General features: G+C 30.4%; 1 protein-coding gene across 2 annotated transcripts in view; it reads left to right on the top strand.

Annotated features, from left to right (window-relative positions):
• The window catches only part of LOC113377371 (wiskott-Aldrich syndrome protein family member 2), a 27,616-nt gene extending 11,633 nt beyond the window's left edge, over window positions 1–15,983 (top strand). Inside the window, exons 2-10 of one of the 2 annotated variants that reach the window (XM_026617667.1) lie at window positions 11,165–11,392; window positions 11,475–11,595; window positions 11,674–11,814; window positions 11,881–12,039; window positions 12,183–12,381; window positions 12,510–12,920; window positions 13,068–13,447; window positions 13,700–13,913; window positions 15,449–15,983. In XM_026617667.1, coding sequence (XP_026473452.1) covers window positions 11,271–11,392; window positions 11,475–11,595; window positions 11,674–11,814; window positions 11,881–12,039; window positions 12,183–12,381; window positions 12,510–12,920; window positions 13,068–13,447; window positions 13,700–13,913; window positions 15,449–15,627 — 1,926 coding nt within the window. In that variant the 5' untranslated portion in view covers window positions 11,165–11,270 and the 3' untranslated portion in view covers window positions 15,628–15,983. The remainder of the gene's footprint in view (window positions 1–11,164; window positions 11,393–11,474; window positions 11,596–11,673; window positions 11,815–11,880; window positions 12,040–12,182; window positions 12,382–12,509; window positions 12,921–13,067; window positions 13,448–13,699; window positions 13,914–15,448) is intronic. The other variant, XM_026617668.1, reaches the window with a different exon arrangement.
• Window positions 15,984–16,752: the final 769 nt, after the last annotated feature.

Raw genomic sequence — 16,752 nt, forward strand, 5'->3', positions numbered from 1 at the left:
TAAAACTCAAAGTGAAAATATAATTTCAATTGAACTGCATACTTACGGCTACACGTTTGCCAAAAAACAGTTTCGATCGCAGTACGGGTGGAAAAATTGTTGATAATGTGCGCATTATTCATCCGATTTTCAATGTTTGCGATAACCAATAAGTTTGATAGCTTTTCAAGGCATTTCATATGTGCGTGTAAATGCCAACATTCATGTTCAACACATAGCAAAGAATATATAAAACGCAGTTTGAATAGAAAATATCTGAAGTATGGGTGGTCTAGACAGACCACTCCGACCGTTCGAAGTATAAAAAAGTTAATATTCTTATAATTATCCTTTTGTACATTTTTTGTTCTGATTTTTTCATTGATCGATAGCTAAGAAAAATTTTAGGAAAAGTCAAGAAATTTCAAGTTGATAGGATTACTAGAAGTATTTTTTTTTTAAATTGAAAGTCGCAAAAAGTCTGGCCAGACCACTCCGACCGACGGAGGGTTAAAAATATGAAATGCGTGAAATCTTAAATAGAAATTATTATGATATTGTAAAATGTTTTTTTTGCGCTTGTGTTTCTGTATCAAGGTTTATTAAAAACGCACTTGTAAAGATATTTTCACTGAATTCTTTCTGGGATGCATTATTTTCTTCTTTAAATGCCGTTTTCGAATTGTCATTTGACTTTTCGGTTATTTGTTTTTTCACGATGATAGATTATTTTTATATATAAATGTTTATTCATTTTCGTTTCAAGTGACAACGATTTTCACTTGGAAATATAGATAGCAATATGTTTCCAAGTGAAAATAGCCCTTGCCCGGCATTGCTGCACCAATAAAGGGTCAGCCCTATTAGATTAATTCTAATAACAAAAATCATCAAATGTGGATGGATTAACCATTGGGTTACCATCTAGAAAATAGTAAGGAGAAGTTTCAACCCAACAGCTCATAGGACGTAAGGTTCTGATTGCTGTTAAAAAATATATGAAAAAAAAAATTCGTTTCACAGATATTGTGAGTATATTGCGATATTTGAATAGCTCGAAAATCGCCGTGTTAATGTATAACGAGTTTCAGTGTATAAAAAGTTTAATGAACATTGTTTTTTATATTTTGTGAATTTACATTTTGGGAGCTGCTGCTCATGCCAAAGACAATAAAAGTCCAATTTATAATCGCGAATGTTAATGTGTGTTCGAAAATCGCCCGTGATAAATAGTTTTGCATATATTTTGTACGAACAAATAACAAAATTTGTTTTTATGACTCTGTGTCATATTCGATTAGCTTATCGACGATTAGCTCGTTGTTTGGCCCAAGCTATGAGATCATAAGATTGTTATTTAAAAATTCCAAGACAAATTGCGGCTTGTTTATGTTCCTAAATTGTGGTATATCCACATGTCATAATTTGTTTTTGCGGCACTTATAAAATAAATTAATTTGCGTTGCATTTCAAACTTCTTATCTAATCTTGATATTGATTAATTGTTCCTTGCATACTATAAAGTAAGATTCATTTTCGATATCTGTTTGTTATTTGTGCGATGACACTTCCAAATTCCAACATATCTCTGAAATTAATTTAATTAAAAGTAGTTGAATGTTAATGTTGAATTCTTATTCGAAATGGGTTGTTGATTCTACATGCTTTTAAGAATAAATATGTAACAATGAAATCGTTTGTAAAACTTTTTTATGGACTTATTTATTCCAAATTTTCATAGTGGATCTGTGACTTCTTATTATGTATTAAATCGCCATTATTAGATCATTGTATTAGACATTTGATGTGTGAAGAAGCAGGCATTTTCTACCGTTAAGGTGCTATCGATGTAGGTCATTCACCACAGTTGCAATTTTTTTCACATATCTTGCATATTTATGCAACAGTCACGTGGTTATTTCATTGCCTGTGATTCCTTTGTGGCTCTTCAATCCGTCTGTTAGATCTAGATCATTCTTAAATTTACGTTTGTTTTCAAAAAAATCGGTTTACCGGGCTTCAAATTGACATAATGCGTATTTTCTTTTAAAGTTATTCTCAGGTTGAGTTGAATATAATTCGGTCTAATAATATAATAAAACTTTGCATAAAAATAAAATGTTTAAATGGTTATCATCATATCACGAAACATATTATTGTTTTTTTTTATCATATTTTTAACAGCAATCAGAACCTTACGTCCTATAAGCTGTTGGACTGAAACTTCTCCTTACTTCGTATTTTTTAGATGGTAACCCAATGGTTAATCCATCCATATTTGATGATTTTTGTTATTAGAATTAATCTAATAGGGCTGACTTTTTATTGGTGCAGCAATGCCGGGCAAGCGCTATTTTCACTTGGAAACATATTACTATCTATATTTTCAAGTGAAAATCGTTGCCTGACAACAGGCTTCTCGAAGTGGGTATCGAACCCGGGACCTCTGATTCAGGTCCCGTCGCTCTTAACCGCTTACCTACAGGCGAGCCCTTTTTTTGTTTTATTTGTATTACACGTTTTGACATCTTTTTCAAAATTCTGATGCTGACGTTTACTGATCTAACATCGAATGAATCTAAACATCAAATTTCGAGTGATGCGATGATTTTTTTTTGCGATTTGATTGTATACAAAATAAACAATATAAACAAGTACAGAGCAAATTCAGACCTCGTTACTATTACATTTAATATTTGGAATAATAGTACAAATGAAGCAAATATATAATCACTGTTTGCCTAATAAGCTACCCCTTCAATTTGATGGGTTTCCGTAGAGATTGGTATACCACATACGAATTTCAAAATTAGGGAAGTTTATCAAAATTAGAGTTCTACATATAAAATCTATGGATGAAACTATGATTTACGACATAAATTAGTCTAGCTCATTTCTATGGCTTTTTGAGCATATCATTACAAATTTGGAATTCCGTTAACCCAGTGTTAAAAAAGAGTTCAGTTCTTGGATTTCAAAAGTTAATGGTAAAGAGTAAATACTTCACTAGAAATTTAGTCGTTAGTTGTATATATAATATTTTCTCCAATGATTGATATTATTGTTTTTAATCACCCGTTAAAGTAAAATGTTAATTTCTTTATAATAAATAACTTTACTGTTATGTTTATGCGTCTAAATTAGAGAATTATTCAATAACATGCGGACGTTTTATAAATATTTCTACATTGCTTATTGTTATATAATTGCGCGCCATCAATGGAGACTGTTCTATGTACACAACTGTTGTAACAACTTGTATTGCGACAGTTCGCGTATTATTCCATGTAAATATTAACTATAATAATTGAATATGGACTGAAAATTAATAAAAACATTTATGTTAATATACATTTTTATATTATAGCAACGTGATTAAAAATTGAGTCACATCATGACCGATGTTAAATTTTGTTTGTGTTTATTATATATCTAGAAGGTGACAATACATTGTTTATTCCGATTTTTTTGTATCATGTGTATGTGAATGTTGCCTTGTGAGGGCATTAGAGATTATAACTCGAGTCATTAAGTGATATAGGTTTTGTTGATCAAAAGATTGTGGTTACAGGCGGTGACGATGATATGAGTTAATATAAATAATTAGCAGGTTTTCATTCAATTACATATTCATCATTTATTTATTGATGTTGTCTATGATTATTTTATGTTTGTACAAAATAGCAGACAAAATAACCAATTTTTTTAATATGCAATTAAGCGGCTGTTATATACCTAGTAGACAGCGGCTGTTATATACCTAGTAGTTGGATGTTGCTACTATCTTCTAGTTTATATTTATAGTTAGCAGTCTCTGCTTATTATTAATAAAAAGGCAGATTGCAGAACAAAATTAAATAAAAAACTAGTGGGGTGAATGGCATCGTGCCTTAAGGCAAGTTGCTGGAACTTTCCGTACCCGTACCCGTACCGTAACGAAATGTTAGAGGAATACTGTATGTTTTCAAATAGATCATTATTAATATTGTAATATTGTCTAATATTTATAAGAATTATATAAACTGAATTGCAAAGTTGAAATTATTTGTTTAAAGTATATTAGAACTATAGTCAGAATTAAAAATAAAATCTGAATTATTTTCGATATACAAAAAAAAATTTAAAAAAAAATAAAAAGTTGAAACCAAAAATTTTTTTTCCAAAATAAATTATTTTGTTAACCCCTTAACTTACAATTTAGATTAGAAGAAGTCGGTCCAAAGTTGTTCAAGCCGGCGTGGCGTTTTGACTATTTTTTCTAAAATAATTTTGTGTTTTATAGTTTCGTATGAATAAATATTTTATAATACGTGTTCACCATACCGGACCATGCCCGAAATGCGTAATATTTGCTTCTTTCCCGAATATCTTACGCGGGCTTTGCCCGTAATATTCACTTTTGGCCTAGCAATCGCTCGCGGGCTCTGCTCGTCATTTTAAAAGGGGTTAAGACAAGCAGAAAGTTCTTTGAATCATTTAAATCGGACGCTTAGTTCTCTCAAAAACTGCCATTTTTTGCACATTTAGCTCCGTATCTTCGAAATGGCTGGCCTGCCTTTGCCAAAATCTGATAAACACTTCTGCCAATCATTACTAATTGAATGTTTTTAGAACATTCAAATCGGATGCACCGTTCTTTCAAAAACTCGATTTCTATTTTCTGCACTCTTTGCTCTTTATTTCCGTAACTGCTGGACCTGCCTTTGCCAAAAACTAATCAGCTCATCTCCCTATCAATAAGAATCGAATGTTTTTTGAACCATTCAAATTGGATGATCCGTGCGCCCGAAAACGTGATTAGAAATTAGAAACGTGAAATGTAAAAATTTTCAATTTAGATTTTCGGCCCATTACAATAACTTACCCTACGGCTGTGCACTTAATTTATTTTATTATTGCAACGTCCCGCAGTGCAAGCTATAGTAATAGTCCAAAAATAAAAAATGAAAATTTTTGCATATCTTTACGTTTCAAGAGCGTTAAAAAATTTTGGCATACCAAAAATGATTGTATGTGTGAGTATGCATATGTGGGGATACAGTTTTTCGTCGATGTTTTGGAGAGTACCGCTCAATCGATTTGAATGATTCAAAAAGCATTCGATTCCTATTGATAAGGACACCTGCTGATGATTAGCTTTTGGACAAAGTCGGTTCAGCCGTTTCGGATATACGGACCAAAGAGTGAGAAACTAATTTTTATTTTATGAGCTTTTAAAAAATTAATTTTTCGGTACGGGAAGTTCCCACAATTTGCCTTAAGGCACGATGCCAAGCACCACTAGTTTTTCTTTTTTCATATAATAAGAATATAAGAAAGATATTCAATAGAACTTTAGATAATACTGCAAATTTGCGGATTGTAATCTGCCCATATATACCTCATATAAAATACATAAATTTTATTATAAATTCATACGTGTGTGTATGTTATGGGTCAAAGACGATGGCAATTTTTTTTTTAATATTTCTGTAGTATGTATTTTAATAAGCAATATTATTCATAGGTTACGACGAAGGATTAGACAAATTGAACTAACTAGTGGTTATGGCAAATTGCAGAAACTTTCCGCACCTCAATGAAATATTCTAAAAGTTTTAAATGTTTCCAAATAGATTATTATAAATACTCTAACTTTCATTATTCGTATTCTTGACTTGGAGAAAACCTATGAATAATATTGCTTATTAAAATACGTACTACAGAAATATTAGGTTGTCAAATATCTCCCTTCCGCTTTTTTGCTCTTGGTTTATAATACGAAAAGGCGGAAGGGAGATATTTGACAACCTATTATTAAAAAAAAAATTGCCATCGTCTTTGACCTCTGAATCTTAATTCAGACGGAATACAGACATGATGACTTCGATTTGACAGTATTTCTATATAAATGAGGAACGTAAAAGTAAAATTCTTGCTTTCGGGAAACAGTCGATATACTTTCCTTCATTAATAAACATTACAGGGTACGTTATATGGCTGGCACGTCCGATTCCGATTTTGTTTTTACAATTATAAGAAAGTTAATATGTTTGCGGTGCGATAGTATGGAGAACGAGAGAGGGGTGAAGGAAAATACTTTCTTTACACTTCGAACAATCAGAAAATTATATTTTTCATTTTATATCTTGTTCGATCGCATTGGCAGTAGTGTCACTTTATCGCATTAACTTTTTGTGTTTAATAGAAAGTATTTGATCGTTTTTGGTGAGTAAATTTTCTGTTTTATTTTCATCAACAATTAGTAAATGTATATATATATATATATATATATATATATATATATATATCAACGAAAATAATGTTTATTAAGAAATTGAAACTTTCTTATGTATGTACATAATATAATATGTACATTTAAACGAAAACAAAATTAACTTTTTCATATATATATATATATATATATATATATATATATATATATATATATATATATATACGTTTAAATTATTTTATTGGTTTATCAAATGATTTTAGATATTACATCTCAGAACTCAGAAAATAAGAACTCAGGACTCAGGAACTAAATTTGGGGATAAAATTTTCCTGTTTAGAACGAATGAGCAAAGTGTCTTCCTTATCTTGTCGACAACTTTACATTGAAAACAATTAAATAGATTTGATTTTAAACATAGATTTACTGAAAATTTGAAGTTACAAGTTGTACATCAATTATCGAATTTCTAATTCAATATTTTGAAGAATTATTTTATGTTTTCAGTTGCATTGGTAGTTTTTTTTTATATAATATCCATTAAGAATATGCATACACGTTCCCGAAGGAGAAGTTTAATTTTTTCGATAGAAAATGCGATGTTATGATTTTATTCTTTGTCGACGTTTTAAGTCTTTTTTAATCGAATTAGCCCAACTTTTGTTAGATATACCAAAGTATATATATTTTTTACCTTTCGTCGATATTCTCTTAAAAATGGTAACGATTTCAATAATTTTAAAGCGTTTTACGCGACGACTGGCCGAGCCAATACCTTATAATTAGTAGAAAAGTGTAAAATTTTTCGTTCTCACACTCCTGAATCGATTTTAAAAATTCAAAAGCTGTTTAAAAGATATTAGTTGAGAATTGTGGTGATTACTTTTTGGTAAAGATAGGCCAGGACGTTTCTTCGTATTTATTTGTTAAAAAAAATTTTTTGTCGTTTTTGATGAAACTTTGTACGATGACATAACCATACACTTCGTAGTGTGACATAACGAAAAATTCTCGGTCTAGGATAAACGGTTGAATTAAAAAAAATCAAAATTTGGTATTGTGCCTTGCCCTTGCGATTTTAATCAGAATCTATGCCGAGCATATGTAGTCTAAATAATTTAAATTATACATTTACGAATATAATAAGCATGTTTGAATGACATCAATTGGAAATTGTATTGATTATTTTTCAGTGAAATCGAATATTTTATTATCAAAATAAACAGTTGAACATTTTACCTAAAGAGCTGAATCTCGAATCTTGATTACGTATACGTATTGACAAGTATATGCAATTTGCCTTAAGGGAAAATGCTACTTACAACTAGTTTATGCACATCTTAAACAAAAACGTTTGTTATGTTACACCTTTTCTTTGAAAATGATTTCGCGTAATTGGCTGCTTTTGGCCTTGGGTACAAAATGGGGTTGCCCAATGATTACACTTTAAATGGTCCATCCTACATACATACATAAATTATAGTTTGTTATTTTACCATATAATCACAATGGTAGGTTGCACAGAAGAAATCTGAATTAGGTAGTAAAAAAAAGTGTTGGTGTTATTTGTTATGAAAATGCCCACCTATATTATACTCTTTATTTGGTGTTGATTTTCTCGTTCTGCTGCAATAACGCCTTTTTATAACCCACATACTCTTTTATATTTATTGATACAGAAAGCTTACTGATATCTCTAAACAGTATTCAATCGTGATTTCATATTAGCATACAATTTTATGCGTGAAAGTCACGCAGTGAATATTTAATTCTCGGCTCTACGTTACTTGTTGTTTTTATCACATTCGCAAAAATTCCTCAATTGATGGATGGATGGTATATAAATTTAGTTTTGAATTACTATACTCTTGGTTCATAGAACTACTGTTATCATATCTTATCTCGTCAGTCAGGGACAAATTTTAAGATAACATACTAAAATAAACTCGAGGCATTTGTATAAGAAACGAATTTGGTTCCTTGAAGAAACATATTTGCAAGTTATGAATATACAAATAAGTAAGCGACGGCATTTATTCATTGCCGAACTAACTGATCAGAAAATGTATATAGATACTGAGTAAGCAATAAATATTCTTATCAGAAAATTAGTAAAATTTTTTTAACAGCTATTCTTAAGGTTAAATTATCACTTGCGCCATCGATGATCGACAAATCGATGCGTTTTTGCGTCAAGAGGTTATAGTGATAATTTTATCGCCAGCGCGAACTCAAAAACTTATTGATCGTATTTAAAGTGAGTGTAATTTTCGATTTATATCATCTAGAAAACGTTTGGTATTTTTATATTACTGTTTTTTTTACTATCCAAATATGTATTTGTGATGGAATCTGTTAACTTTTCTTTCCTAAGTGCGTTGTTGTAAATTCTGAATTATCACCAGCATTAATAGCAAATTATGTCATCTTATAGCATAGTTAATGGAACTATCATGGTTATAATGTAGTTAGTAGCACTGTCATGGCAATAGCGTCTAATAATATGAATTTCCAATGAATTTAGTCATCACTTGTATATTGTTGATTATTCACTGGATGTTAAATCGCATTTTAACGAAGGCAGTGATATGCTGTACAAAGCTTAATGTGATTTCTATGACCTTTTTTTTAAATAAGACAGATGATTTTTAATTACAAAATATATGAGAAAGCTACAAAAAACTTTTATTATTATATATAACTTTCATTATATTCATTTTACGTGCTTTTTATTATTTTTTATTTCACGATTAGAGCATATTCAGTGAACATGTTGATTAAAATTATAAAAGATGACTATTTTATTAACTTACTGTAGATATAGTAATCACAAAAAAACGAAAATGAAGATTTTCACATATCTTTACGTTTCAAAGCCTGATGAACATTTTGGCTTATCCTACAATTAGTTAGAAAAAATTGATGTTTGCCATAGATCTTATAATCCATATGTAGGTAGGTTTATGATGTATGTGTGCGTGTGCGGTGTGTGCAATATTTCATCGACGGTTTCTAGGACACGCATCAACCAATACAGCCGTCTCAAAGATACGGGGTAAAAAGTATCAAAAATAGCATTTTAGTTTTTGAGAGAATTCAAAAAACATTTTACTTGTATTGGCGAAACAAAGTACCAAGATATATAATGCTTGTTAGACTGCAACGCGGCCGCTTACGCGCTTTGATATGTCATCTCTAAAACAACGCGGTCGCATTGAATTTTTTTTTCTAAATTTTCAAAAAATATATATATATATAAAATAAAGTTTTTCAATAAAGTTCATTTTCTTAAACAATTTTAACATTCTCGAATATCTAATTTTTTCAGTTTTTTTAAAAAAAATTAAGCTTTTTTAAAAATTTTAAAGTTTGTGTGCCGGAAGTTCCACCGATTTTCCTTGCTGGAACGATGCCATGTACCACTAGTTTGATCTTGAATAGAGATGAAAATAATTAAATGTGTATAATTTTTACATATTATATATGTTGGGGAAGTAAGATTTCATTATATAAATTACGGTATCCGCGACTGAAATGTACGTTAACGCCTCTCTCAGATGTATTATGTAAGGATGAATCACAAAGGCAAACAGACTAGAATATTGATTTTTATGCGGCATATCCTTTATATATGGAATGCCTGGCTTGTATAAATAAATTTATATATTTATGTATATATATATATATATGTTTGTATGTATATAAACAAGCATGATTAAGTATATATATAATTAAGTATATTTTATGTTTTTGGGCGTCTCAATGAATTTTATTAATATTCTAAATAAATCAATTAACATATATGAAAAAAAAATACATATATATATATATATATATATATATATATATATATATATATATATATATATATATATATATATATTACGAAACTCTATTTTAACGGGTATTTTATTTTAATTCAATTTCCAATACAATTTGAAACTTATAAGTATAAAAATTATATTTTAGTTTAAATATGCTAAATATAAATATACTCGTTACTCTAACTTTTTATCTAGATAATTAATGACGATGCAAGTTTTACTGCTGTAGCATAATAAAAATATAAATCACTTGATGGTACTAGTTAGTTTAGTTCTTCCACGTGCAAAAATTTTCATGACCGACATTTCAACCAGTTCTGTTATGTATCTATGAACATCTAAGTCGATAAATCGACTTTATGGAGTCGTCCTATCTATTCGTCTGTATAATAGACGTATATTTATTACATCACGTTTATTGATGAACTCGCTCACATCAATGATATACATTTATAAGTACTTGTTATGTTAGCTCATATTTGTGAATGTATCAGTTCATGCTTGCAAAAAGTATTATGACTTTTACTAAATGGCAAATCTTTGCATTCATCAAAATCTCCGCAATGGACGTAATTCAATAATTATCGTAGTATTAAATACTTATCGAATGTCGCTATTTGGTTTATTCATTGATGTTTTTAGTAAATAGGGTAAAAGTATGAAACATTTTTTTTATTTTCCCATTATTTGTTTTAATGTGAAAGAAACACTTTACTATGGAATTTTAATTTACAATAATCTTGGTATGTTAACATATATTATTTAGCAATGTTTACTCATCACGTGTATAAATTTCAGTTCTATCAGTGAATATAAAAATGGAATATATTTTAATTAAAATCGATGGGAGATACGACACAATTATAACATAATACTTACTTGAAACTCTGAAAATGTATGTGCGCAGCTTTACATATGAATGACTTTGTTATTCATTAAACCGAATAAATAGGTTTTAGTACCGTGTTATTTGAAATAATTTTTATTAAACACAATTCGTTATAAAAATGCTTTGGTCTGTTATGCACATTAAAATTCACGTTTCTCTAATGTAAAGTTTTTAATTTAATATCAACAAAAATACAAATATATGATAATCTGTTTTTTGCTAATCGAATTTATTTGGATACATATTTCTTTCTTTTAGTCGAGGAATGGCTTATAAGCATAAATACCTGACGGATGTGAAAAGCTCATAAATTAAGAAGTGTTATATCGATTAGAAGCGAAGCCGAAATAGAGTCGTAGCAACGATGCCTATACCAAAGCGTCTTGTTGAGCCCGTGCACGTGGCCAGGGGCACTATACCTGAAGACTTTCCATTACCATCTGAACTTGAAGCAGCAACTAATGGAACTCTAGCTAATACTGTCCGGTAAGATAACTAAATTTACATATTTTAGGTTTAATGAGAAATTTTGTGAATTTGAAATAAAATACACTTTTTATTATCACAGGCAACTTTCTTCTTTAAGCCGGCATGCAGAAGATTTGTTCGGTGAATTAGCAAAAGAAGCTGGAAATATTAGTGAGAGGACAAATTCACTTCAAGCCCGAATAGATAGACTGGCTATAAAGGCAAATTTTATATTATATTAATATTTTTGTTACTTTTTGTACTCTATTAAACATTTTATAAATTTATTTTATTTTCAGGTCAATCATCTAGATAGCACAGTCGAAGAAGTATCTTTACAAGATATTCACATGCGGAAAGCGTTCAAAAGCAATGTTGTGTTTGATCAGCAAATATTTTCTAGAGATACTATGCCTACAGCTATGTTAGAAACCTATCAAGTAAAAAAAAGCATAATATCAATCAATTAGTTTTGTCATTTTCTTGACGTTGATTATTTTTTATAGCTTTGTGATAAACCGCCTCCTCTACACAAATTGAATTGTTATCGAGATGATGGGAAAGATGGTTTGAAGTTCTATACAGATCCAAATTACTTCTTTGAACTATGGAGACAGGAAATGTTAAAAGATACTGAAAGAATGATGCATGATAAAGTCAAGAAGGTAATTTAATTTTTTTGACTCTTCAAATATTAATTTTAATCCTTCATTATGAAAATAGAAAATTACAAATATATTGACCAGGTATTAAAATCCTTACATTATGCTTAGTATTGCTTTTTAATATGCTCTTTTGGGTATTTTAGCCGCATCGAATGCGTACAGATGGTGCAGGAGGAGCTGGTGGAGGCGGCAGACATAAGAAACGTGTTCGCGTACCACACAATACATGCGAGAGACAGAGGCAGTTAGCGGTAGGACATGGTGAAACGCTTATGCCTCATAATGTACAGTATAGGACACCGCATGCAGTGGATCCTCGATATGGGGATGATGGTCTTATTGGTACGAAGTATTTGTTCACTTTGCTTGTATTACTAAGTTGTAACAAGGTTTTGTGATAAAAATTTAATTGAATATGATTACATTACTCCTAACATTTAATTAACTTCATAAATGTATAAATAAAACAGGTATGACTATAGGTGATCGTCCGCCTAGGCCAAATTCCATTGAGTTGAGGCGTAGTTACAGCAATGCAAATGAAGCAGTGGATGGAGGTTATGGTATGAACCCCCCATCCCCACATCACCTTCATATGCAGCAGCAACAGCAAAATGCTCAACAGAACGCCCCTCCATCGCCGCAGCACAATCATTATGCGGTGCAGTATACTGGCACAGGTCAAACGTATGATGAAACGTTGCTTTATCAAAGTGCGGGGCTGGGGCCGATGAGCTCAGAGAGTTTATATGCGTATGGTGCAGGAGGCGGTACCCCATCCCGCACAAGGCCACGGCCGGCGCATCCGCCACCTGCGCCACCGAGCAATGGCAGCGGTGGGGGCACGCCAAATGTTTCATGTGCTAATACACCAACCAGGGGTAAGTAGAAACTGTAGATCAAAATGGTTGTAAAAGAAATATTTGAAGAAAATGCGATTGTTATTTCACAATCTCATTGAAACGTGATTATTATCATTTAATATTATATTATGATCATATTAAATAATAATCTTGTTAATTTTTTAGGACGAGATAATTTACCGCCTCCACCGCCACCACCAGAATCTATGACGTCTCCACCTGCACCCATAAACGGCGTTGCAGCGCACATATTAGCACGCAACTCACAATCTAATTCTCGCAGCGGTTCTCCAATGACTTCCAATACTAACAACATGAATCAAGATGGAAATATGTACCATGGAAATCACATTCAAAATAATACTCAAACTGGAGCTGGTATGATGATGCACACACAGAACACTAATTCAGCCCATCATCATTTGGCACAGCAAAATGCTAATTTGTTTGCGCAGTTAAATTCGCAATTGAACACAATTACAAGTCAATTGAATTGTGCTAATGAAATGAATGATTTACCACCTCCGCCTCCCATTCCAGAACAGGTATGCTTATTCAAATAAATGCATAATTGTTTATTTTGTTTCTAAAGCATACATCTTTATGTGTGTATTCAAAATACTAAATAAATTCTTGTACAAATAGTAATAAAATTATGGTTATACAACAAATGTATGGTTGCATTATGATATTTTTTTAAATTCTTAAATAATCATAAGATGTTCTAGCTATACATAGCGTTGTTTTAATTTTTGGGTTATTATTTTGTAGAAAAATAATTACATTTTTTACCTTAGAACCCAGCAGCACCCCCACCGCCGCCTCCGCCTCCACTGCCATTGGACGGAGCTACAACTTTAGCAAATGGTGATGCTACCAAGAGCCCACCTCCTTTGAATAAAATGTTATTAAATAATGGTGGAAGCCCGCCGAAACTTAGTCCGCCAAAGAAGTCTATGCTACCTCCCATTGTAGATCCAAGAAATGACTTGCTCAAGGCTATAAGAGATGGTAAGTTCAACATAACTTGAAATATAACATAGAGTGCAAGTTTAAGTCACTGTTTAAATTTGCAAATTATTAGTTCTATAATTAATGTAAAAAAATATTAATTATTTTAGGTGTTGGTAAGTAAATTTTATTGCTTTTATTAATATTAGCCTTGCAACGAATAGTATATTCGGCAAAATGCCGAACACCGAATATTCGGTAACTATTCGGCAGATTTTGGCGCTTAATCTCGTTTGTATTAATGTAATTACTATCAGCAATTGTCATATTACTAACGCGCCACATGTTTATTCAAGTTTTATTTAAGCAACCACTATTTGGCTACTCTTTGTTATTTGGAATATTTGGCAATATTTATACTATTTGGCCGAATACCACATGTGATAGGGAAATATATGGCAAAATCATGAAAAAAGCATTTTTTATATGTAAATGTATTTCCAATTATTTCTTTAATAAACTCAATATTATTTCTTATATATTAGGAATGCTAATCATAATAAAGCGAATAAAAAATGATTAAAAATATTGTTTGTATATTTTGCGATAAAGAGCCTATGATAGTTCTTTATTTGAAAAGGCTTAGATTGGATATAATAAATGACTTTATTGTATATAGATACAACACATGTGTGTAGCCATTGAATGATTCATCTTTAATAACAAAAATATAACAATAAAGTATTCTTTGAATATTCAGAAAAGAGTTTTTCACATGTTAATTTAAGTCCATAATGTTTATCATTATATATATACAATAGCAAAATTATTTCTTTCTATCATATTTTTAAACTAAACACTTCCAAATACAGATTCATTGCGAGCTCTTTGTCACATAGGAGATAAAGCACCAACAATGGTGTCTCTGATTTTAATTAATTGGTATTCGGCCGAATAGTAAGTTACTATTCGGTATTCGGCCAAATATTGAAAAAGGTGCCGAATTTGCCGAATACCGAATAGTAACCGAATATTCGGTGCAAGCCCAATTAATATATAATAAATTCACTTGTTTATGAATATAATAAAAATAATATAAAAATTCGTTTAAACTTCATATATAGTAAAATCTATTGAATTTATTTAAGTGAACACTGACGGCTTTATAATTTAATCATCAATAATAATTTAAAGAAACTTGTTGCGGGAATATCCTACTCAGTAGCATGCCTGACTCACTTGCCTATACTCGGTTTGAGTTCCCATTACTTATTGAAATTAAGTACAATATGAATCGTTGATTTTGAGATAGAATAGAATTAGAAGTTAGAAGAAGCATCAAGGTTAGAAGAAAAAGAAGAAGTCAGTTAAAAACAAGAATTGGGTAGTATAGTATATATAAAAAAATAGTATATGATATAATAAAAAAATAGTATATGATATAATAAAAAAATAGTATATGATATAATAAAAAAAATGATTTGATGCACTTATAAAATTTATCAGTTTTATTTTAGTAAAACCTAATTACTTTGTAATTTAATAAGAAAAACTTGACTTAACAACTTTTTAAAAATTAAAAAATAATACTTTAGGCATCAAGCTACGCAAAGTTGAGAAGATATCCCAGAAAGAAGTTGAACGTGGCAATGCTTTTCACGATGTCGCTTCTATACTTGCTCGTCGCGTCGCTGTCGAATTTAGCGACAGTGACAGTGCCAGCGATAGCGAATATGACAGCGAAGGTTGGGGCGAACAAGAGACGTCCGCGTGACGTGACCATAGCGCCATGGGCGCTGAAATCAACATCAAGACACCACCGTCTACGATCGCGCAGCGTGTGGGAGGTAGGTGTTAGTAGGCCGATTCATACTAATTGAATAATCTAATAGTTAAGAGCTGTACATTAAGGTAATCCCGGTGAGAATAATGTGTTTGAAATGAATGGCTAATTTATGAATAACTATGTTTGATGTTAGATCTATCGCAAAATGCAAGTAGAAGTTCTTTATCATCACTTTGTTTTTAATATGGTTTACAAAGTTACCAGTAACATAAAATATTGTTTTTTCTACATAGTTTCGCTTTTTAGTACTCACTGATAAATTTTGTTTTATGGGTATAATACAAGAGGCTTATCTTTATAAAAATATGACTTAATACAAATGCATTCTTAGAATTGATCAGTTTTATTGATGATTTGAGCAATACCATTTTGTTTAGTTTGCATTGATCAACTAATAATCAATCTCTGTATTTTTTGGTGATAATACTACTGGGAAAGGAACTTCATAGTGAACATATATAACAAATTAAATTCGATAATTTTTTTATTGTAATATTACATCTAAAAATTACCTTTTCTTGAACATTTTTTTAGTTGTATGACATATACTACATTCATTTAAATATATTTGAAATTATTTATTTATTTAAAAAAATATTGTATGTTACTTTGGTTGTATATAGTTCTTACTCAAATATGATGGTTTTGTTGGAATATTACAAAACCTTACTTTCTTTTTTTTTTGGTTGTATGGTCACAGATGTCTCGCTAGTATGTTTTTAATTCACGAACTTATCAGTTTTAGATGTTATTTCTTTCATGCTTGGTATTCATACAATTAATAATCAAAATTTTAAATATCCAATATTGTTAATAAAACAGTAATTCAAATAATAATATATCACAAATATTTATAAACTTATATATTATTAGTAACAAAACAGGTAGCATTTGAACAAAATAAATGATATTTTTCATATTTCTTTTTATATGGCTCAATTTTTTTTTTATTATTTTACTCTACCTTATAAAAGTAACCTGAGCCACTGTATGAGATTATAGATAAAGTCTTTACTCCAATATTAGATTTAAACATTAGTTGTAACAAAGAAT

Source organism: Ctenocephalides felis, unplaced genomic scaffold (genome assembly GCF_003426905.1).
Source record: "Ctenocephalides felis isolate EL2017-DRISC unplaced genomic scaffold, ASM342690v1 CF-g0.4_SCAFFOLD_01886, whole genome shotgun sequence".
NCBI classification, from domain to species: domain Eukaryota; kingdom Metazoa; phylum Arthropoda; class Insecta; order Siphonaptera; family Pulicidae; genus Ctenocephalides; species Ctenocephalides felis.